The following is a 23039-nucleotide window of genomic DNA, read 5'->3' on the forward strand; positions in this document are numbered from 1 at the left end:
ATGTAATAATCATGAGAAAATGATAGATGCACTGGAGCTTCCACTAAGGAAGTCCAGAGGACATACTGAATGAAACAATTATTCACACTTTATGATCACAAGTTGTTTTGAGTTGTTTTTGTTGAGATCAAAAGATAATTTTCTCATGATTATTACATAACAAAAGTTGCTTTGTCAAGACCATGAGATAAACAATCTTCGATGTCAAAGTGTGTCATACAAACATTCAAACACACAAACATATTGCCTTTTGTTAGGTTGAGTTTAACATTAGATAACATCAAAGTTTGTCTTTAAAAGTGACAATGGGTCATGTCAGATAGATTTTGGGGGACATTTAATCCATGTTCTGGGGCCAGGACTAAAATAGCTAAAGATTATTACATCACTACCGTTGTGCAAAACACTTAACCCCTAAACTGTTCCAGGGGCGCTCCACTGCGGCTGACCCTCTGCCGCGCCCACCATTTTGGTGTGTGTGGTGTGCGTGTGTGTGTGGTCCCTTATTAATGTCTATGCTATGGTGTGGTCCCGCCGTCCCAGAGGTGTTGGAATAACATACGGGAAGCACTCTTTTCACCCCTCTTCGATCCCGAAATGACTTGTTCTAGCAGGTTAGGGTAATTCATGTAGCAGGTTAGGAGACTGAGGTCAAGGTTAGGAAAGGGTTAGGATTAGCAAACATGTTTTCCTAACCTGCTACGAAAATCTAAGTGGCTTGAAAATAGTGTCCCCATCACATACAGCAACCTCTGATTTGGAAGCCATATATAACCACTATAGTGTTCCATCCGTAGCATAATTGTGTTGAAACGTGTTACCGCTATTTCTATCAGTAGCGTCACTATCCTCCTGATCATCTATTGATCAGTATTAGTTTCACAGTTCCAACAATTTCTCATACCACCAAATCGTCTTTCCCAATGTATCTCCTATTCTTTCAATTGTCTCTTTCCAACTCCCCTCCTCCCTTCCACCGCTGCGCGCTCTCTCACGTTGGCACATTAAACTATACTCTGAGAGCGGGTTTAGCAGCAGTCAGATGGTGGAATGCTTCCGAGAGAAGCAATCCGTTCGGTCCATCATTGCGAAAGGAAAAGGGGCGGTAATAGAGGAAGGAGAGACATGGCATCTAAAGACGTAACTGCCTCTTGTTTCGTCAGTGTGAGCAGGGATATTACAGGTAGGGAAAATATCAACATTATTCCTATTCCCATTATCTCGATCATCATCATCATCTGTAACGCGTACGGATTCTGGCTTTTCCCAGTCTGCGACTGAACAGGCGCATTGGGGGTTTATAAGCAACACCTCTTTCATGTATGCTTGTTGCCACCAAGGTTTGTGTGTCATTCTTTATATGTCATCATCTAGGCTAAACGTGCTTTGCATTATTTGAGCATTTAAAGTTCGAAAATTATGTAAAGCAAAAGACATCCTGCTTGCACAGGATTTACGATAAAAGCACAGCAGGCAGGCAGATCATGTAAAATCCCCAGGCCTGGGCCATAGGAAAAGGGGCGTTGTGAAAATCATCGTGTGCATCACGCGTGGGTTTACTCGCTCATGGTGTGATCTGCATTCAGAATTTCATGCCAGGTTGTAAGAATAGGAATTGCTACCCTCTCAGCGTGTTGGCAGTGAGCATGGTCTTTCTTTGTCTGCTGTGTGTATGTGTGTGACAGAGAGAGAGAGAGAGAGAGAGAGACAGAGAGAGAGAGAGAGAGAGAGAGAGAGAGAGAGAGAGAGAGAGAGAGAGAGAGAGAGAGAGAGAGAGTGAGTGAGTGAATGTGAAGAAAGATAGCGAGGGGGAGCAGCATGCATTTTCTTTCCAACAATTTGCATTTATTCTTCACTTCCCTTTATTGAACAAGCCAGAGATGGACACTGTATGCTACACTTCTCATTAGTACAATTCTCAGAAAACTCACACCATCAGACCACACACAGGCTCACGCACACTCACACCTACATCACACACGCTGGCACACACACTTAGGCCTACCTAGCCACACACACACACACACACACACACACACACACACACACACACACACACACACACACACACACACACACACACACACACACACACACACACACACACACACACACACACACACACACACACACACACACACACACACACACACTCTCACCCTCTAACCAACACCACACACACATGCTCGCGTTTGCAGGGAGTCTCTGCTGAGATAATTATTCCTAATGGCTCTATTAACCACACTGTGATAATTAATTCAGTTGGAATCCCTGCCTTTCAATCCACTCACCTACCTGCCAGCCACTTCCCTCTGTCTCAGATAGACAGCTATATAGCATCAGACTCCAAGTGGCCAGAGCCAAAATACCATCTATGTTTAAACAGTCATCATGGTGTTCAAGATCATCATCTTCTTCATTATCATCAGAACATTACTCTAAGGATCCCGTCAGAACAATCAGACTCAGCAGCATTCTCTTATTTGACCATGCATTGGCCACAGGCGAAGTACAGCACATTCAGGGCTTTGGATGGTTGGTTATCCATGAACTGATACCTTTCACCATCTCACCCTCTCCTCGTGTCCTCCTCTTCAGCCTCGCCCCTGTCTCTCTGATGGTGACTCTCTACGTGAGTGTGCATGTCTGTCTGTGAGGGGATGTCCTCAGGCCAAGCCAGGTTATCTGCAGGTGTCTGGCGGGGGTGGGGGTGGGGGGGGGTCACACCTCTGACTGGGATTCTATGTGACATCAATGCATCGGTGACTGAGACTCACTTGAGCAGAGAGGATCCATGTGGTGGCTGGTAGTAATCATATTGTGCACATAAGGTTGTTTGTGTGGGAAGAAAATATTGTCTGGCAATGTATTCTGAATTGGATTAATAACAGAATGAATGCGATTGCAGGTTTTCGCCTATGAAGCACACAATTAATAATAAGAAGTTGTTTGTTGTTTTTTGGGGATTATTAGATGAGCAAAAATGAAAAGTCAAAAGTGCTTGTAGTATGCATAATAAAAGACAATTAACAGATAATAATGGAACAAATACAAAACAACAAACAGGAGAAGACCGTTTTTTGTCTGGATCCAGTCTCACCAGCCTCAAGTACTGTATTCCAGCTCTGGCTTCCATATATATATAAAAAAAATGCTCTCTATTTTACGGCTTCATTCTGTCCTCGCTCACATATCCCTGTTTTATTGGGCCATTTCTGTGCGCCTGCCATGGAAAACAACACTGTTATTTACGTTTTAGTGAAAGATCCAACGGTTTTGGAGACTCAATGGTTTTATCTCCCTCTGTTTATGAAATGCCAGGTGTACGTTTTAAATGACGCGGTTGGTCTGTCTACAGTTGTATGACGAAAGGGCTGTGCACTCAAAGGTCAAGCTTATCTCTTTCACAGTTCTGATGTACTGTGTACTTGGTTGATGTGTGTCATTTGTGTGTGTGAGATGTTTGCTTTGTGTGTTGTGTGTATTAGTGTGTATCTGACCATGGGGATGGTTTTTATATTTACAGAGAGTATCAGGAAGATTGTTGACAAGTCATCCATCAAGTTTATACGCGGCATTAAGCTTGACACCAAAAATGGCAAGTCAGAGGACCGGATACTGGTGAGTCCTGTTTTATCTGAATAACTTTGTCTGGTGAAAATAACATTTGCTATATTGATGCGCTGGCTGCGGAATGGGTGGTATTCCCAAAGATCATTGTTGATCCATTGATATAGAGGAGTTCTCCAGGCCATCCACACACAGTATTACTCCGTCCCTCACTACCTCAAGACAAGTCTGATGCAGTGGAGGATTCCTCCACAAGACATCGGATGGAAACCTAATGGTTGGTTTAGGAGAGACATGATGCAACATAGGCAAGATTGAAGTGCAATTAATCACTATGGTCAGTTGCAGACTGAACACAAGCTATGGCCAGACTGGCCACATGCCATGAATATATTGAGTTGACATGCTGCTTTCCCATGTCGGCTGTGCCTGTCTGGGCATTGTAGGTGGGACAATGTAGGACACACAGGTCTGTAAGAGCATCAGTTTGGGGAGGGATCTGTTTGAGGCTCTGTCTCTGTGAGACCCTGGTGGTGGAGGCAGTGCCAGGCGCGGGCAGACCTCTGCCTTTGATACTGGGGTGCTTTCATCAGAGAATATGGGGCAAAGATGTGAAATCTTCAATAGAGGAGCTGCAGCCCTGCCAGCTTATAGGACTAAATCTGGGCCAGTGAGCTCTTAAGTGTATAGATCCCAACCTATGTAAGTACAGAAAATAGGCAAAAGTATAAGAAATAGAACAACCAAATAACTGAGACTGTACTAACAATTCCACATAAAACTGCATTGAAATGTTTTAATGTTTTTGTGCTCCTGAAAACTACCAGCTGATGAGGCAATGAGCTCACACCCCCAGCTGGGCAGACTAGGCCTTGGCAGGGAGTCGTTCCCCCGATGACTGCTTAATGATTCATTATAGGACGAGTTGGAAGAGTTTTGTGCACCCATTGATATTCAGGGACTATGTCTCTCTGCCAGGACAATGTTATCCATTAAATACTCACTGTCCAATCTCTCTCTGCTAAATGGTTCCTTTTTTACTCTGAACTAGAGTAGGGTATCTATCTGGAATTCTAGTCTCTATGGTGCTTAGATTAAGGCTGAGGAGAGGGTTAGGATTTAAACGGTCAAGGTAAAGCTTGGGGAAGGGTTTGGGTTAAGAGTAGGGCTTGCTGATAAAGCCTGAGCGATAGTTAATGATTTAAGGTAGGTTCAAGTTCAGGCTGGTAGGTTATTTTTTCATTGTTCGTCTTCCTCTCCCATCAGGTTTGCTTGAGGCCATGTCATGTACTTTAAGTTAGGCTTTGGTTTCCTTGCTTGTGAATTATTTAACCAGGTACTGGAAGTACCTTATTCATGTATAACAGTTGCCTTACCCCCTTATCAAGCCAATAAGAAAAGACAGGCATCATCTCTTCTCCAGAAACAGACACATAAAACTGACACATAATTATATGATGCGTGCAGTGTGTCTCTTTGATCTGGAAGACTTTGATAAGGACTTCTCTCCTGGGGGAAACTGTCTCCCCTTCTCTCCTGCACCATCAGCATGATTTACTTCTATATACTCATATGGTACAGTACTCACACACTGTATCCACTGCCACCTCCTACCCAGTATACCCACCCGCCCAACTCATCACGTTAATGTGATACAATCCCCACGTTTTAATTAACTCCTTCAGACACAGTGTCTTTGAAGTGGTGGAATGCAGGAGTCTCTCTTGCTCTCTCTTTTCTATCTTTTCTTTCTTTTCCCTCTTTTCTCTCTTTTCTCTCTCAATCTCTCTCTCTCTCTCTCTCTCTCTCTCTCTCTCTCTCTCTCTCTCTCTCTCTCTCTCTCTCTCTCTCTCTCTCTCTCTCTCTCTCTCTCTCCCTCTCTCTCTGTGTAACTTCAGATACCATCTTTGTGGTTTGCTGTTGCTGTCTCTCTTTCTACACAATCACTCACTCTATCTCTCTCTCTCTCTCTCTCTCTCTCTCTCTCTCTCTCTCTCTCTCTCTCTCTCTCTCTCTCTCTCTCTCTCTCTCTCTCTCTCTCTCTCTCTCTCCCTCTCTCTCTGTGTAACTTCAGATACCATCTTTGTGGTTTGCTGTTGTTGTGTGTGGGTGTTGTGGCTGCCGGCAAGTGTTTGGCTCTGATGAGTAGCCACAATTAAATGACTGCATTTTATTAAGAAGGCATACTGTACTAGCTAGTGTTTCTAGAGAGAGAACGAATGAGAGAGAGAGAGAGAGAGAGAGAGAGAGAGAGAGAGAGAGAGAGGCAGAGAAAGATAGCCAGAGAGAGAAAGGCAGAAGAGAGAAATGTTCCTCCGTCCCTCCTCGGGGAGATGTTTAAAGGGGGCATCAGAGATGAAGGAGCAAATGATCAGGAGCGAAGGAGCAGAAAAAAGAGCAGAGGACGAGAGTCAGAGAGAGGGAGGGAGGGAGGGAGAGAGTAACTGAAACATATTTGCTGTTTGTTTATCCGGTAAAAAAAAAGTGTAAACTGTGCTGTAGCAATATTTCTCTCCTCTCTCCTCTAAAAGATGGAGACAGGAGCACGAGAATAGGGTATATAGAGATTGTGTTTGTAGCTGAAGGTGATTGTATGTGTGTGAGAACGTGTACAGTACACCTGGGTGTGTGTGTATGCGGGCAGACGGGTGAATGTGGGTGCTTTTAAATCACTTCCCTATGGAACTATTATTGTTGTGACCATTTCTATAAACCATCTTAATACACATCCTGAGAATGCAATCATCCCCAGCATACAGCGTAGCCCATCAAAGCATGATGCTGTGGCAGAAAAGATTCCTGCCCAGATCAATAGGTGAATACAGAGAGTACTCCTCACTTCACTCTCTCCATTACCATGGCAACCCACGAGAGCCTTGGATGCCCATAGTGAGTCTTGAATGTGCAGTGAACTTTTGCTCAGTATGGATGTCATTTGTTAAATGTTTCTCCGTCTGACTCAGGTCCTCACAACATGGAGACTCTATTTCCTGACAGCCAAGGTTCCAACAAAGGTAGCCATAATGATCCCTAATGTCATTAGCTACCGTTTACCATACACCAAACTCTCAGCATTATGTTAACAAACGTGAATTTCTATTACAGATTGAGGTGACATTTAACTTCTTGGAGATCCGAGCCATGAACAGTCACCCAGAGTTTCAGGCGAGTAACATATGTCAGATTAACTCAGGTTTTGAATGGCCACGTTGGTGCATCGTCCATGTGGCCTCTTTAATTTGAACTCATTAGTTATTTGAACAGATTTACAATGGAGTCGGCCTATTATCAACATCATCTCGACATCTGAGCAATCAATCAAATCAGTTAATCTAATCTACAATATGGAGATACTGTATGAGGATCTTAATTCATGTAAGCAGAGCTACAGCAATTCGGTCTCTGCTTGGATATTTACTGCAATTAACTTAGTTATCTGGCATCATGCCGAAAATCACTGGTCCGTATATCACTCTATTAATTGAAACGATGTTGTTGTTGTTTTCCTATGCAGGTCGTCATAGACTTGGACAAGTCCACTTATTCCCTGAGGCTTCAGTCACGTGACCACCTCAGTCATGTGGTCAGCCACGTTAACTTTGCCCTGTCCAGAATATTCAACAACTCTGTTTTCTCGTAAGTGTCTATTTTCAGGCAGCATAGACTCCTGTACCTGACAGCTTTGAAACCCAGACAAAATTATAAATAATGTTAGCTATTATGTCCCTTCTGAAACGCGTCCCCTCTCTTTCTCAGTCCCTCCATCTGTCATTCAGACAGTGACCTTTCTGAGGGAAGCAGGAAGTACTCCCCCAGCTCAGAGACGTCTGTTGAAACCCAGAGGGCCTGTGGTAAGAAATGCACAGACAGGCAGGAAGACAGACGGACACAGATATACAGACTGCATAAGAGACAGATTCTAGTTGATGATTGACAGACAGGAAATTGTTGAGTAAATTGAAATGAGAGGCTGAAAGCAGGTCCTCATTAAGTGACAAATGGGTAGAGAAACCCACTGCACTGCATGCAGTACATATTTTCAAGTTCATTATTAGCTTTTTACACAGACATTGTAAACGTAGGGTAATTGCACTGCACGTCATCTCTATTTTCTCTCTCTCAGTGAAACAAACACCTGCTCTGTACCCCTGTCCAGCAGCCAAATAACCAAATCTCCCTCTAGTGGCCTCATGGGTGGAATGTTGTTAATATTTTTAATCATACCCTAAATAATAAAAATATTGTTGTTTTTTTTTACGCTGAATATCCAGTGTTTCTACAGTACCAGTCAAAAGTTTGCATACACCCACTCATTCCAGGGTTTTTCTTTATTTTTGCTATTTTCTACATTGTAGAATAATAGTGAAGACATCAAAATAACACATATGGAATCATATAGTAACCAAAAAACTTTTAAACAAATCCAAATATATTTTATATTTCAGATTCTTCAAAGTACATAGCCTGAAGGTGTGTTGGGTCAATTTCCTGTTGAAAAACAAATGATAGTCCCACTGAGCGCAAACCAGATGGGATGGCGTATCGCTGCAGAATGCTGTGGTCGCCATGCTGGTGACAGTGGTTCTTCCTGTAAAAGTTGCGTCATACTGCAGTATACCTTCATCCTCATCATTCAGTTAATTGAAATTCAAATTTGAAGTCGTGCACAATTATCAGTTTCCATTTGGTTCAAATCGCCAATTCATTGTCAGGTAGAGACACATTGGACCCAAAAGCATAATCAGTGGTCTAACTCCCCTTTGCGGTGGTTTGGAGCAATGGAGCACTGATGCAGGGTAACGTACTATACCACAAATTACCTCTAAGTTCCGTGGCTTAATCTCAAAACGTTTAATTGAGGAACCACTGTAAGTGTGCCTTGAATTCTAAATAAATCACAGACAGTCACCAGCAAAGAAGCCCCACACAATCACACCTCCTCCTCCATGCTTCACGGTGGGAACCACACATGCGGAGATCATCTGTTCACCTACTCTGCATCTCACAAATGCATGGAGGTTGGAACCAAAAATCTCAAATTTGGACTCATCAGACCAGTTTTATCACAGCGCTTGGTGGTTTTTGCGACTGCACTTGAAGAAACTTTCAAAGTTCTTGAAATGTTCCGTATTGACTGACCTTCATGTCTTAAATGAATGACGGACTGTCGTTTCTCTTTGCTTATTTGAGCTGTTCTTGCCATAATATGGACTTGGTCTCTTACCAAATAGGACTATCTTCTGTATACCTCCCCTACCTTGTCATAACAAAACTGATTGGCTCAAACGCATTAAGAAGGAAAGAAATTCCAGAAATGGACTTTCCACAATGCACACCCAATTGAAATGCATTTCAGATGCCTACCTCATGAAGCTGGTTGAGAGAATGCCAAGAGTGTGCAAAGCTGTCATCAAAGCAAAGGGTGACTACTTTGAAGAATCTCAAATCTCAAATATAGTTTGATTTGTTTAACATGTTTTTGGTTACTACATGATTCCATACGTGTTATTTCATCGTTTTGATGTCTTCACTATTATTCTGCAATGTAAAAACTGGTTTTGTTATATTTCAAGTCAGTTTCTTGATGTATAGTACATAAAGTGTAATAGTGGGATGCAAACTCAAAATGGAATACATTTCAACTCTATATCTGACATGGTACAGGTGTCTTCTTTTGATAAGCCAATAACAATGTGTGTGAGGTGTATAGTTTTGTTTCAGAGTAGATTTGTTTAAGACTCCCAAGAAACACTCTGCGTGACCCCTATTTAGCCCAATGCAGTAAAAGGTTAAAACCCTCCTCTCTCACCATCATCTATTTTTCTTCCTCTCTGTCCGTCTCAGGAGGGTTTTCCGAGACCTACGCTGCCCTGTGTGACTACAATGGAATCAGCTGCAAGGAGGAAGTGCAGTGGGTAAGAGTGCTGGGAGTAGAGTCCTGTTGTGTGTTCGTGCCCTGGACTGTTATAGTGCTTTCACAAAGTATTCATACCACTTGACTTATTCCGCATTTCGTTTGTGTTACAGCCTGAATTCAAAAACCGGATTCAATATTTTTCAACCCATCTACACACGCTACCCTATAATGAGAGAAAAGAAATGTTTGAAAAAAATATAGAAAAATTCAAATACATAAATAGGTCATTTACGTAAGTATTCACACTTCTGAGGCGATACATGTTAGAATCACCTTTGGAAGTGATTACAACTGTGAGTCTTTCTGGGTAAGTCTCTCACCGCTTTGCACACCTGGATTATTCTTTAAAAAATTATTCAAGCTCTGTCACGTTTGGTAGTTGATCATTGCTAGATAACCATTTTCAAGTCTTGCCTTAGATTTTCAAGCTGATATAAGTAAAAACTGTAACTCGGCCCCTCAGGAACATTCAATGTCATCTTGGTAAGCTACTCCAGTGTATAGTTGACCTTGTGACCTTGTTGACCTTGTGTTGTAGGTTATTGTCCTGCTGAAAGGTGCATTTGTTTACCAGTGAAAGCAGACTGAACCAGGTTTTCCTCTAGGATTTTGCTTGTGCCTAGCTATATTCCGTTTCTATTTATCCTAAAACCTCCCTAGTCATTTCCGATGACAAGCATAACCATAACATGTGCAGCCTCCACCATGCTTGAAAAAGTGGCACTCAGTGATGGTTGTGATGGATTTGCCCCAAACATAACACTTTTTTTATTTAGGACATAAAGTTAATTTCTTTGCCGATTTCTTTGCAGTTTTACTTTAGTGCCTTATTGCAAACAGGATGCATGTTTTCAGTTTTCTCCTATCACAGCCATTCAACTCTGTAACTGTTTTAAAGTCACCACTTGCTTTATGGTTGAATTCCAGAGCAGTTTCCTTCCTCTCCGGCAACTGAGTTAGGAAGGACGCCTGTGTATTTGTAGTGACTGTGTGTATTGATACACCATCCAAAGTGTAATTAATAACTTCACCATGCTCAAATGGATATTCAATGTCTGCGTTTTTTTATCCATCTCCAAATTAGGTGCCCTTCCTTGCGAGGCATGATCTTTGTGATTGGATCTGTGTTTAAAATTCACTGCTCGATTGAGGGACCTTACAAATAATTGTATGTTTGGGGTACAGAGATGAGGTAGTCATGTTAAACACTGTTATTGCACACAGAGTGAGAGAGTGAGTCCATGCAAACTATTATGTGATTTGCACATTTTTACTCTTGAACTTATTTAGGCTTTCCATAACAAAGGGGTTGAATAGGGGATACCGAGTCAGTTGTACAACTTAATGCATCCAACTGAAATGTGTCTTCCACATTTAACCCAACCCCTCTGAATCAGAGGGTGCGGGGGGCTGCCATAATCAACATCCACGTCTTCGGTGCCCAGGCAACAGTGGGTTAAAGGAGATCCGCACACTCTAGGAGCTCAGATGCCAAATATATATATTTTTGGGCACATTATAAGATCCGATGATAGTATCGGTAATGTGTTTTTGGAACTTCCCTTGGTCGTATTCTCGCGGGGCAGAAACTTCAGAGATCAATTGGTAAACTCTGATTTACCACCCCAAGATATCCCTGCACAACGTGTATTTGCGCCCCCTACTGGATGGAAACTACTAGTGTAATGGCTGTGCTCAATCCTTCAAAACACCCGCTCGGCCCACTTTTTGGAAGACAACCATTCGATTTCGTCTCTACGTTATATTGGCATCGCACATGTCACCCTCCCTTAGAGAGAGGGGGTGACCTCGACAATTTATTGTTAAAACGAGAGGCTGTCTGGATCTTTAATTTAAAGACCCTTAATCCCTTCGGTCTCAACGTGGACTTTGATCTGAAGCTATTCTTGTGATTATTGTGATGTTGCTATTGTAAATGTTTGTAGGCTTATGGAGCCAAATTGTATCTATGATCGTACGCTATCCGGGGCGGCAGCGTAGCCTAGTTGTTAGAGCGTTGGACTAGTAACTGAAAGGTTGCAAGTTCGAATCCCCGAGCTGACAAGGTACAAATCTGTCGTTCTGCCCCTAGGCTGTCATTGAAAATAAGAATTTGTTCTTAACTGACTTGCCTAGTAAAATAAAGGTATAAATAAAAAATTATCCATTTATGTTTTTGGCTATTTTAATATATGAGAATTAACCAATGATATCAGGCCACACCCAGCCATGTTTACAGACATCTGTGTGTTTTTTGACACTATAAACGCGTCACCCCGCAGTGTTTGTCATTATACCCTGATGAAGACACGTCTGTCGAAACGTTGGACATGACATTTTTGCACCTGAGCTCCTAGAGTGTGCGGCTCTCCTTAATTTGTTTTAAGTGTTCCACTCCGCTGGCCAGCACCTCGCCTAAATAGGTGTGTCTTTCTTTCGCCTCTAAACAGTGGGTTAACTGCCTTGCTCAGGGGCAGAACGACAGATTTTTACCTTGTCAGCTCAGGCATTAGATCCAGTAACCTTTCAGTTACTGGCCCAACGCTCTAAACACTAGGCTCCCAATAGGCTACCTACTTATTGACTCGAGACATTTCAGCTTTTCATTTTTGATTCATGAGTAAAAATGTATAAAAACATAATTCCACTTTGACATTATGGGGTATTTTGTGTAGGCCAGTGACAACAATCCCAATTTAATCACAGTTTTAATTCAGGCTCTAACACAACAAAATGTTGAAAGGTGTGTGTATACTTCCTGAAGGTGAAAAAAATAAGAAAACTGCACTTTCAAATGAGGGGGTAATATACTATAGCAAGTGGACTCATGGGTTATCTTGCTCCTAGGATGTGGACACTATCTATCACTCTCAAGACAACAGGGAGTTTAACCTAGTGGACTTCAGCCACCTGGAGAGCAGGTGAGAGAATGGGAGAGGGAGCAAAAGAAAGAGAGCAGACGTTATCAAATGAATGCTGCTGCAGCCTAAACAAATCCAGTTGCTAAATTAATTTCGAGGGTATTATAAAAATGTACCCATTTCGATACAGTTACTGTTGTGTGTTTGTGACAGAGACTTGGCAGTGATTGTGGCCTCAATGGCATACAACACCTGGTTCACCAAACTATACTGTAAGGACCTACGCATAGTAAGTATCGTTCTGTCTGTATCTCCTTCCGTTTCAATGGTCATTGAAAGAAGTTATAAGCATGTAATGACACAAGATATTTTTCATTTCAGGGGTCAGAGGTCAGTGAGCAGGTTTTGCACACACTCAGTAAGTCCTCTAGCCTGGAAGAGCTCACTCTGGAGAATGCTGGTCTCAAATCGTGAGTTTTCCTTTCTTCACAAAAATCTCTTACTCTTTCTGTATGAATAAGAAGAGTATTCGAACAAGAGAAAGAGTGTTTGTTTGTGTCATTGTGTCTTTGTCCAAATGTGTGTATTTTATACTGTGTATCTTTCAGTGACTTTGCGCAGAAGCTGTCAGTTGCGCTCTCAGAGAATCCTGCTTCTGTCATCCACTCTCTGAACTTGGCACACAACACATTGGACAACCAAGGTACCAAGCAGATGCCTTATTTTCCTGTTAGACTCACACATTTGCCTATTTCTGTTTTAGTGACATCTCTCCTCCCTCTGTCTCTCTCTTTCGGTGTAGGTGTGTCTAACCTCATCCAGCAGGTGTGTCGTCTCAGCAAAGGACTGCGTCTCCTCAACCTCTCCAAGACCTCCCTTAACTCCAAAGGTTTGGACTGCTTCGTCTCTCCTTCCATCTCTCAATCTCTCTACCAGCCCCACCCAGAGAGAAGGCCCCACCTCCCTGTCGTCCTCCATGTTACGGAAGCATACACATCCCCTCAGCGCCCCCTGACATTAATACCAGGCAGTTGGAGTCAGCTGGAGAATCAGTTCATGAACACCTTTGACTACATTTGGGTTTTATGAAGCTGCAACAGCTGGTTGAACAGGCCACTAAAGCCATGCATGCTAGATTTATAGCGGAGGTGATATAAACCTCTGTACCTCCTGTAAGTCCCCCCTGAACAGCTCAGTGTGTTTTCAGGTTTTGTTTCTACTGTACAGCAGCTTCGCAATTTACAATGTGTCCCCATGGTAACCATCTTTCAGGCGACCTGCTCTCTATTACTTCCCACACTTATTGAGAGTTTGAATACCGAATATTGAATTAAGAATGATACTGCACACGCTTACACAGTCTGATTCTACTGACAGATGTAGGTGAGAATCACATAATTCAAAATGTTCTGAAGTGTCCCCCCCCTCTTTGGTAAACCTGCATTAGCTAGCTGAATGCATCTCTCATGGCTTCCCCCTCACTCTCTCTGTGTGTCTCAGGTGTGGTGTCTCTGTCTCAAGCTCTGTGCTCCAGTGATGAGTATTCCAACTCTCTACTGCACCTGGACCTGAGCAAGAACCCTGGGGTCCTGTCTGGGGAGGACGCTTCGGTCAGAAAACACACACATAAACGCATACACTGAGTGTACAAACCATTGGGAACACCTGCTCTTATCATAGACTGACCAGGTGAATCCAGGTGAAAGATATGATCCCTTATTGATGTCACCTGTTAAATCCACATTAATCAGTGTTGATAAAGGGGAGGAGTCAGGTTAAAGAAGGATTTTTAAGTTTTGAGACAATTGATCCATGGATTGTGTATGTGTGCCATTCAGAGGGTGAATGGGCTAGACAAAATATTTAAGTGCCTTTGAACGGGGTATGGTAGTAGGTGCCAGGCGCAACCAGGCGCAATTGATTGTGTCAAGAACTGCGGCGCTGCTGGGTTCCCCACACTCAACAGTTTCCCGTGTGTATCAAGAATGGACATGTAGCCAACTTTTAATTATTGTTATTTGTCTTTTTTAAATGTTATTTTTTTATCAAAACATTTTTTTACCCCTTTTTCTCCCCAATTTCGTGGTATCCAATTGGTAGTTACAGTCCTGTCCCATCACTACAACTTCCGTATGGACTCGGGAGAGGCGAAGGTCGAGAGCCGTGCCTCCTCTGAAACACAACCCAGCCGAGCCGCACTGCTTCTTGACAAAATGCCGCTTAACCCGGAAGTCAGCCGCACCAATGTGTCGGAGGAAACACCGTACACCTGGCGACCGTGTCAGTGTGCACTGCACCCGGCCCGCCACAGGAGTTGCTAGAGCGCAATGGGACAAGAACATCCCTGCCGGCAAACCCTCCCCTAACCCGGACGACGCTGGGTCAATTGTGCACCGCCCCATGGGTCTCCTGGTCGCGGCCGGCTGCGACAGAGCCTGGACTCAAACCAGGATCTCTAGTGGCACAGCAGGCATTGCGATGCAGTGTCTTAGACCACAGCGCCACTCGGGAGGCCCCATCTAGCCAACTGTGGCCCCATCTTGACACAACTGTGGGAAGTATTGGAGTCAACATGGGCCAGCATCCCTCTGGAACACTGTTGACACCTTGTAGTCCATGCCCCGACAAATTGAAGCTGTTCTGAGGGCAAAAGGGGTTGCAACTCAATATTAGGAAGGTGTTCCTAATGTTTTGTAAACTCAGTGTACATACACTCACACTTTGTATACAAACCAAAGGTAAAGTAAACGCACTGATTATGCCTTATGCGTGAGTTTCTCAGTTAAACATTATCGTCTCTTCTCTCCCTTTCTACAGAATCTGTACATTTTCCTTTCCCAGCCTAATTGTCTGGTCCATTTGGACCTGTCTGACACTGACTGTGCTGTTGACTCTGTGAGTATCTAGTGGCGCTGTGAGTTAGATTTTCATTTGCACACTTATATAATGTAGGATTTAATGAGTTTCTCTACACCCTTTGCAACCTCTGTCTCTGTTTTTCATCCTCTATAATCCTCAAACCCTATCTTTTTCTCTTTCCCACTAAAATTGCACAACACAACTGTCTCTCATCTCTCGCGTAGCTATTTGGGGCTCTGCTGAGGGGGTGTTGTGCTGATCTCTCCTACTTGAATCTCTCCAAAAATTCCTTCTCACACAGGTTAGTCACATATTTGAGATGAACTATTTATTTGGTGTGATGTGGCAGAAAAAACGCTTTGAGGCTCTGAAATGAAGATAGAACACTAATTTTAGCAAGAATCCTCAGGCAAGAATCCTCAGGCTTCATCTTTTGCTCTCTCTCTTTTTCTTTTCACTCTCTCTATCTGCCTTTATCTCTGTTGCTCCCTCAAATGAGAAATCAGAAATGAGCTTTGTGGGAACCCGCTGGAACATTGTGTTTCCTCTCTGTGGGTGTGTCGGGTCGATTTAAACGAGAACTTGCAGAGCTGTCTGCATAGATAAGACTCATGAATATTTAAGCAGAGCTGTTTATCATCTGACCCAACGTGCTCCCTCCTCTTTGGCCAGTTTCATTTTCTCTCCCTTTCTCATTTAATCTCAATCCTCTCGCCACTTTATACCACTCATCTATACCTCCTTTTGCTCTCCCTCTCCTCTCTCGTTCACCTCCCTCTGACCTCTCTCTTCTCCTAGGAAAGTGAAGGAGACCCTGCCGTTGTTCCGTCAGTTCTTCAGCTCGGCCTTCAGTCTCACCCATGTCAGCCTGGCCTCTATGAAGCTACCCCCTGATGCCCTGAGGTCAGTTCCCCTTATTCTCCTATTCTCCCCTGCTCTCTCTCACACACCTACAGCTCACTAGAATGACAGGTTTAGCTGCACAACACACTGGTCACTATGGCACTTGAGACTGAGTTAAAGGATGTGAACTTGCAGACAGAGGAGGAGGAAAAATGGTCTTTGTTGTTGTAAAACAAGTCAATACCCTTTCTACCTATCACATATTGTTTGTATTTTCTTCCCATTCTGTCTTTCTTTAGGTCTCTTTTCATAGGTCTGACCACAAACCCTCACATTAATGACCTTCACCTGGACATCAGTGGCTGTGAGGTACAAGTCTGTCTTTCTGTCTGCTTATCTGTCACTGCACACAGAACATTCAATTCCTGCTGGCCTTTATAATTTCCCATCTCTGTCTCTCTGGCATTATTTTCTTATGTTTCAAGTAAGGACTTAGTGTACAGTAGATATAGAGTGCCTGCGGAAAGTATTCAGACCCCTTGACCTTTTCCCCATTTTGTTACGTTACAGCCTTATTCTGAAATTGATTAAGTAAAAATTTTTTCCTCAGCAATCTGCACACAATACCCCATAACGACAGACAGGTTACATTTTTTGGGGCACATTTATAAAAAATAAAAAACAGAAATACCTTATTTACATAAGTATTCAGACCCTTTGCTATGAGACTTGAAATTGAGCCCAGGTGCATCCTGTTTCCATTGATCACCCTTGAGATGTTTCTACAACTTGTTTGGAGTCCACCTGTGCTAAATTCAATTGATTGGAAATGATTTGGAAAGGCACACACCTGTCTATATACAGTGCATTCGGAAAGTATTCAGACCCCTCCCTTTTTTATCTACACACAATTCCCCATAATGACAAAGCAGAAACAGGTTATAATACATATTTGCTCATTTATAAAAAATAAAAAATAAAATATCACATTTACATAAGTATTCAGAGCCTTTCCTCAGTACTTTGTTGAAGCACCTTTGGCAGCTATTACAGCATTGAGTCTTGATGCAACAAGCTTGGCACACCTGTATTTGGGGAGTGTCTTCGATGCTTCTTAGCAGATCCTCTCAAGCTTTGTCAGGTTGGATGAGGAGTGTTGCTGCGCAGCTATTTATCTACACACAATACCCCATAATGGCAAAGCAAGAACAGGTTTCTAGAAATTTAGAAAAAACAGAAATACCTTATTTTCAGTATTCAGACCATTTGCTATGAGACTCGAAATTGAGCTCAGGTGCATCTTGTTTCCATTGATCATATTTGAGATGTTTCTACAACTTGATTGGAGTCCACCTGTGGTAAATGTAATATGTCACTTTTAATTTGTAATAAACTTCCAAATACTATTTAATCCATTTTAGAATAAGGCTGTAATGTAACAAAATGTGGAAAAAGTCAAAGGGTCTGAATACTTTCCGAATGCACTTTAAGGTCCCACAGTTGACAGTGCATGTCAGAGCAAAAACCAAGTCATGAGGTCGAAGGAATTGTCCTTAGAGCTCCGAGACAGGACTGTGTTGAGGCACAGATCTGAGGAAGGTTACCAACAAAAATTCTGCAGCATTGAAAGTCCCCAAGAACACAGTGGCCTCCATCATTCTTAAATGGAAAACTTTGGAACCACCAAGACTCTTCCTAGAGCTGGCCGCCCGAGCAATCGGGGGAGAAGGGCCTTGGTCATGGAGGTGGCCAAGAACACGATGATCACTCTGACAGAGCTCCAGGGATCCTCTGGGAAGATGGGAGAACCTTCCAGAAGGACAACCATCTCTGCAGCACTCCACCAATCAAGCCTTTATGGTAGAGTGGCCAGACGGAAGCTGCTCCTTAGTAAAAGGCACATGACTGTCCACTTCGAGTTTGTCAAAAGACACCTAAAGGACTCTCAGACCACGAGAAACAAAATTCTCCGGTTTGATGAAACCAAGATTGAACTTTTTGGCCTGAATACCAAGCATCACATTTGGAGGAAACCTGGCACTGTGGTGGTGGCAGTGGCAGTGCCAGGCAGGGACTGGGAGACTAGTCAGGATGGAGGCAAAGATGAATGGAGCAAAGTACAGAGAGATCCTTAATGAAAACCAGCTCCAGAGCTCTCAGGACCTCAGACTGGGACGAAGGTTCACCTTTCCAACAGGATAACGACCCTAAGCACACAGCCAAGACAATGCAGGAGTGGCTTCAGGTCAAGTCTCTGAATGTTCTTGAGTGGCCCAGCCAGAGCCCGGACTTGAACCTGATTGAACATCTCTGGAGAGACCTGAAAATAGCTGTGCAGCAACTCTCCCCATTCAACCTGAATGAGGTTTAGATGATCTGCAGATAAGAATGTGAAAAACTCCCCATATACAGGTGTGTCAAGCTTGTAGCGTCATACTCAAGAAGACTTGATGCTGTAATCGCAGCCAAAGTTGCTTCAACAAAGTACTGAGTAAAGGGTCTGAATTCTTATGTAAATGTGATATTTCTGTAACGCCTTCGGAAGAAGTGGACCAAGGTGCAGCGTGGTACGTGTTCATGATTCTTTATTTAATTCCAACACCAAACAAAACAACAAAAGAACAACGAACGTCACGTTCTGAAGGCTACACAGAGCTAACAAAAAACAACATCCCACAACCTAAGGTGGCCAAACAGACTGCCTAAGTATGATTCCCAATCAGAGACTACGATAGACAGCTGTCCCTGATTGAGAACCATACCCGGCCAAAACATAGAAACACAAAACCTAGAAATAAAGAACATAAAATGCCAACCCAAATCACACCCTGACCAAACCAAAATAGAGACATAAAAAAGCTCTCTGAGGTCAGGGCGTGACAAATTCAGTTTCTCAAAACCTGTTTTTGCTTTTTCATTATGGGGTATTTGTAGATTGATGAGGGGAAAAAACAATTTATACATTTTAGAATAAGGATGTAACATAACAAAATGTGGAACAAATTGAGGGGTCTGAATACTTTTCCGAAGGCACTGTACATAGAAACTATCTCTTGTCAAGGTCTCGTCTTATTGTGCTTTGAAAGTCCTCCTTCCACAAATGTTGTCTCTCTCTCTCTTGCACGCACGCTCTCTGTCTCCCTGTCTCTCTTTGTCTCTCTGTCTCTGTCTCTCTCTCTCTCTCTCTCTCTCTCTCTCTCTCTCTCTCTCTCTCTCTCTCTCTCTCTCTCTCTCTCTCTCTCTCTCTCTCTCTCTCTCTCTCTCCCAGCTGAAATCTGCAGGAGCTTCTGTGATCCAGGAGCTGTTCCCCAGGGTCTCCTCCATCGCCACCCTGGACATCTCTGACAACGGTGAGCACAATGACAGACTGCACCACTATGGCCCTATATGGTACACTGCACTCTACACAAGTCATGACCCAAAGAGGTCTGAGTACAGAAATACTCCTTTCTGAACTTAAACAACTTAAACCAGGTAGAAAGTGTGTATAAATGATGACATAATTAAATAACGTAATCTCTGAACAATTTTTCTTCAGTCACAGTATTTTCAATATGGAGCTATTAGCAGAGCTATTTTGGTTGATTTTGTGGCCTCAAGCCAGTGAGTTTATGAACATTTTTCATCAAGAATATGGGCAAAATGTAATTTATTTACGATGAAATAGAGAATGGGAATGTTATTACCTTGTCATATAATTGCTACATTTACTATCAATATAGCATTAAAAATAGTTTTCCTGATTGAATCTTGGCCGTTAGTTTTCGCAATGCGAATATTGGGTCGTGACTGAGACATCCTGGTTCAATCTGGGTCCCAAGGTAAAACCAGTTGAGAACCACAGCTCTACACCACTGTGGCACACACAAGCAATCTGCACCACTCAGTCAGCTTAGGTTTTTGTTTGTGTTTTAGCATGTTTTGTATGAGTGGGCTGTGTGCTTGCCACTTTTGAGATAGTTTTGTATTTGTGGGGGCTCTGTATTTGTATTTATTAAGGATCCTCATTAGCTGCTTCCAAGGCAGCAACTACTCTTACTGGGGTCCATTAAGGCAGTTATATACAGTTTAAATATTACATGACATTAAATGTCATAACACTTTTCACAGCACATGAACTGTGATCCCTCAGGCCACTACACCACTACCACATATCTACAATACTAAATCAATTTGTACGTGCGGGTAGAGTGCGTGTCTTATCATGTGTATGTGTAAGCGTCTATCTATGTCTGTGTGTGTGTCTCTTCACAGTCCCCGCTGTTCCATAAGGTGTATTTTTATCTGTTTTTTAAAATCTGACACTACTGCTTGCATTAGTTACACAATGTAGAATAGAGTTCCATTTAGCCGTGGCTCTACATAGTACTGTGCGCCTCCCATAGTCTGTTCTGGACTTTGGAACTGTGAAGAGACCTCTGGTGTCATGTCCTGTGGGGCATGTATGAGTGTCTTAACTGTGTGCTAGTAGTTTAAACAGACAGCTCATTGCATTCAGCATGACAATACTTCTTACAAAAAACAAGTAGTGATTAAATCAATATCTCCTCCACTTTGAGCCATGAGCCATGAGAGATTTGCATGCATATTATTAATGTTAGCTCTCTGTGTACATTTATGAGCCAGCCGTGCTGGCCTGTTCTGAGCCAATTATAATTTTCCGACATCTCTCTTTGTGGCACCTGACCACATGACTGAATAGTAGTCCAGGTGCGACAACACTAGAGCCTGAATGACCTGCCCTGTTGATAGTGGCAGAGTAACACTTTATTATGGACAGACTTCTCCTCATCTTAGCTACTGTTGTAAAAACATGTTTTGATCGTGACAGTTTAGAATCAGAGTTACTCCAAGCAGTTTAGACACCTAAACTTGCTAAATTTTCACATAATTTATTTCAAGATTTAGTTGAGTTTTAGGGTTTAGTGAATGATCTTTCCCAAATACAATGCTTTTAGTTTTTTTTTAAATTTTATATTTAGGACTAACTTATTCCTTGCCACTCATTCTGAAACTAACTGCAGCTCGTTGTTAAGTGTTGCAGTGATTTCACTCGCTGTAGTAGCTGACGTGTATAGTGTTGAGTTATCCAAAAGTTTTAGAACACCTACTCATTCAAAGGTTTTTCTTTATTTTTACTATATTGTAGAATAACAGTGAAGACATCAAAACTACGAAATAACACATATGGAACCATGTAGTAACCAAAAAAGTGTTAAACAAATCCAAATAAATTTGAGATTTGAGATTCTTCAAATTTCTACCCTTTGCCTTGATGACATCTTTGCACACTCTTGGCATTCTCTCAACCAGCTTCATGAGGTAGTCACCTGGAATGCATTTCACTTAACAGGTGTGCCTTGTTAAAAGTTAATTTGTGGAATTGATTTCCTTCTTAGTGTGTTTGAGCCAATCAGTTGTGTTGTGACAAGGTATTGGGGGTATACAGAAGATAGCCCTATTTGGTAAAATACTAAGTCCATATAATGGCAAGAACAGCTCAAATAAGCAAAGGAAAATGACAGTCCATCGTTACTTTAAGACATGAAGGTCAGTCAATACGGAACATTTGAAGAACTTTGAAAGTTTCTTCAAGTGCAGTCGCAAAAACCATCAAGCACTAAAATGAAACTGGCTCTCATGAGGACCGCCAAAGGAATGGAAGACCCAGAGTTACCTCTGCTGCAGAGAATAAGTTATTTAGAGTTACCAGCCTCAGAAATTGCAGGCTTTACAGAATTCAAGCAACAGACATATCTCCACATCAACAGAGGAGAATGTGTGAATCAGGACTTCATGATCAAATTGCTGCAAAGAAACCACTACTAGGACATCAATAAGAAGAAGAGACTTGCTTGGGCCAAGAAACACAAGCAATGGACATTAGACCGGTGGAAATTTGTCCTTTGGTTTGGAGTCCAAATTTGAGATGTTTGGTTCCCACCGCTGCGTCTTTGTGAGATACGGATGATCTCTGCATGTGTATTTCCCACCGTAAAGCTTGGAGGAGGAGGTGTTATGGTGTGACGGTGCTTTGCTGGTGACACTGTCTGTGATTTATTTAGAATTCAAGGCACACTTAACCAGCATGGCTACCACAGCATTCTGCAGTGATACGCCATCCCATCTGGTTTGGCCTTAGTGTCACTATCATTTGTTTTTCAACAGGACAACACCTCCAAGCTGTATAAGGGCTAATTGACCAAGATGGAGAGTGATGGAGTGCTGCATCAGATGACCTGGCCTCCACACTCCCCGGACCTCAACCAAATTGAGATGGTTTGGGATGAGTCGGGCCGCATAGTGAAGGAAAAGCAGCCAAAAACTGCTCAGCATATGTGGGAACTCCTTCAAGACTGTTGGAAAAGCATTCCAGGTGAAGCTGGTTGAGAGAATGCCAAAAGTGTGCAAAGCTGTCATCACTGCAAAGGGTTGCTATTTGTTTAACACTTTTTTGGTTACTACATGATTCCATATGTGTTATTTCATAATTGTGATGTCTTCACTATTATTCTACAATGTAGAAAATAGTAAAAAATTAAGAAAAACCCTTGGATGAGTAGGTGTTCTGAAACTTTTGACCGGTAGTGTACATAGACACACTGGCACACCTAGATTATGTTGGAGAGGCTTCCATTAAAGAACACCCTCTGTATTCTGTTAGACAGGTAACTCTTTATCCATAATATAGCAGGGGGTGTAAAGCCACAATATACGTACATATGTTTTTCCAGTAGCAGACTATGACCGAAAATGTCAAAATCCACACTGAAATCTAACAAAACAGCTTTTTATCATAAATGTCTCTCAGTCAATCCTCAATCATTTGTGTAAGTGCTGTGCTTGTTGAATGTCCTTCCTATAAGCATGCTGAAAGTCTGTTGTCAATTTGTTTAGAGTAAAATAGCATTGTATCTGGTCAAACACCATTTTTTCCCAAAGTTTACTAAGGGTTGGTAACAGGCTGATTGGTTGGCTATTTGAGCCAG

At 42.5% G+C, this 23039-nt stretch overlaps 1 protein-coding gene across 2 annotated transcripts in view; it reads left to right on the forward strand.

Moving 5' to 3' along the window:
• Positions 1 to 1036: 1036 nt before the first annotated feature.
• LOC118359020 (capping protein, Arp2/3 and myosin-I linker protein 3-like) overlaps positions 1037 to 23039 on the forward strand; it is a 48177-nt gene continuing 26174 nt past the window's right edge. For both annotated transcript variants that reach the window (XR_004820584.2, XM_035737159.2), the window contains exons 1-18: positions 1037 to 1183; positions 3527 to 3621; positions 6534 to 6584; positions 6676 to 6735; positions 7085 to 7206; positions 7327 to 7421; positions 9415 to 9485; positions 12335 to 12408; positions 12562 to 12637; positions 12730 to 12818; positions 12957 to 13051; positions 13151 to 13237; positions 13849 to 13958; positions 15166 to 15243; positions 15432 to 15508; positions 16006 to 16110; positions 16350 to 16419; positions 19319 to 19400. Coding sequence is in view for 1 of the 2 variants with exons in the window: in XM_035737159.2 (XP_035593052.1) it covers positions 1051 to 1183; positions 3527 to 3621; positions 6534 to 6584; positions 6676 to 6735; positions 7085 to 7206; positions 7327 to 7421; positions 9415 to 9485; positions 12335 to 12408; positions 12562 to 12637; positions 12730 to 12818; positions 12957 to 13051; positions 13151 to 13237; positions 13849 to 13958; positions 15166 to 15243; positions 15432 to 15508; positions 16006 to 16110; positions 16350 to 16419; positions 19319 to 19400 (1570 nt within the window). In the remaining variant the exon portion in view is untranslated. The remainder of the gene's footprint in view (positions 1184 to 3526; positions 3622 to 6533; positions 6585 to 6675; positions 6736 to 7084; positions 7207 to 7326; positions 7422 to 9414; positions 9486 to 12334; positions 12409 to 12561; positions 12638 to 12729; positions 12819 to 12956; positions 13052 to 13150; positions 13238 to 13848; positions 13959 to 15165; positions 15244 to 15431; positions 15509 to 16005; positions 16111 to 16349; positions 16420 to 19318; positions 19401 to 23039) is intronic.

This window comes from Oncorhynchus keta, chromosome 26, assembly GCF_023373465.1.
Source record: "Oncorhynchus keta strain PuntledgeMale-10-30-2019 chromosome 26, Oket_V2, whole genome shotgun sequence".
In the NCBI taxonomy this organism is placed as follows: domain Eukaryota; kingdom Metazoa; phylum Chordata; class Actinopteri; order Salmoniformes; family Salmonidae; genus Oncorhynchus; species Oncorhynchus keta.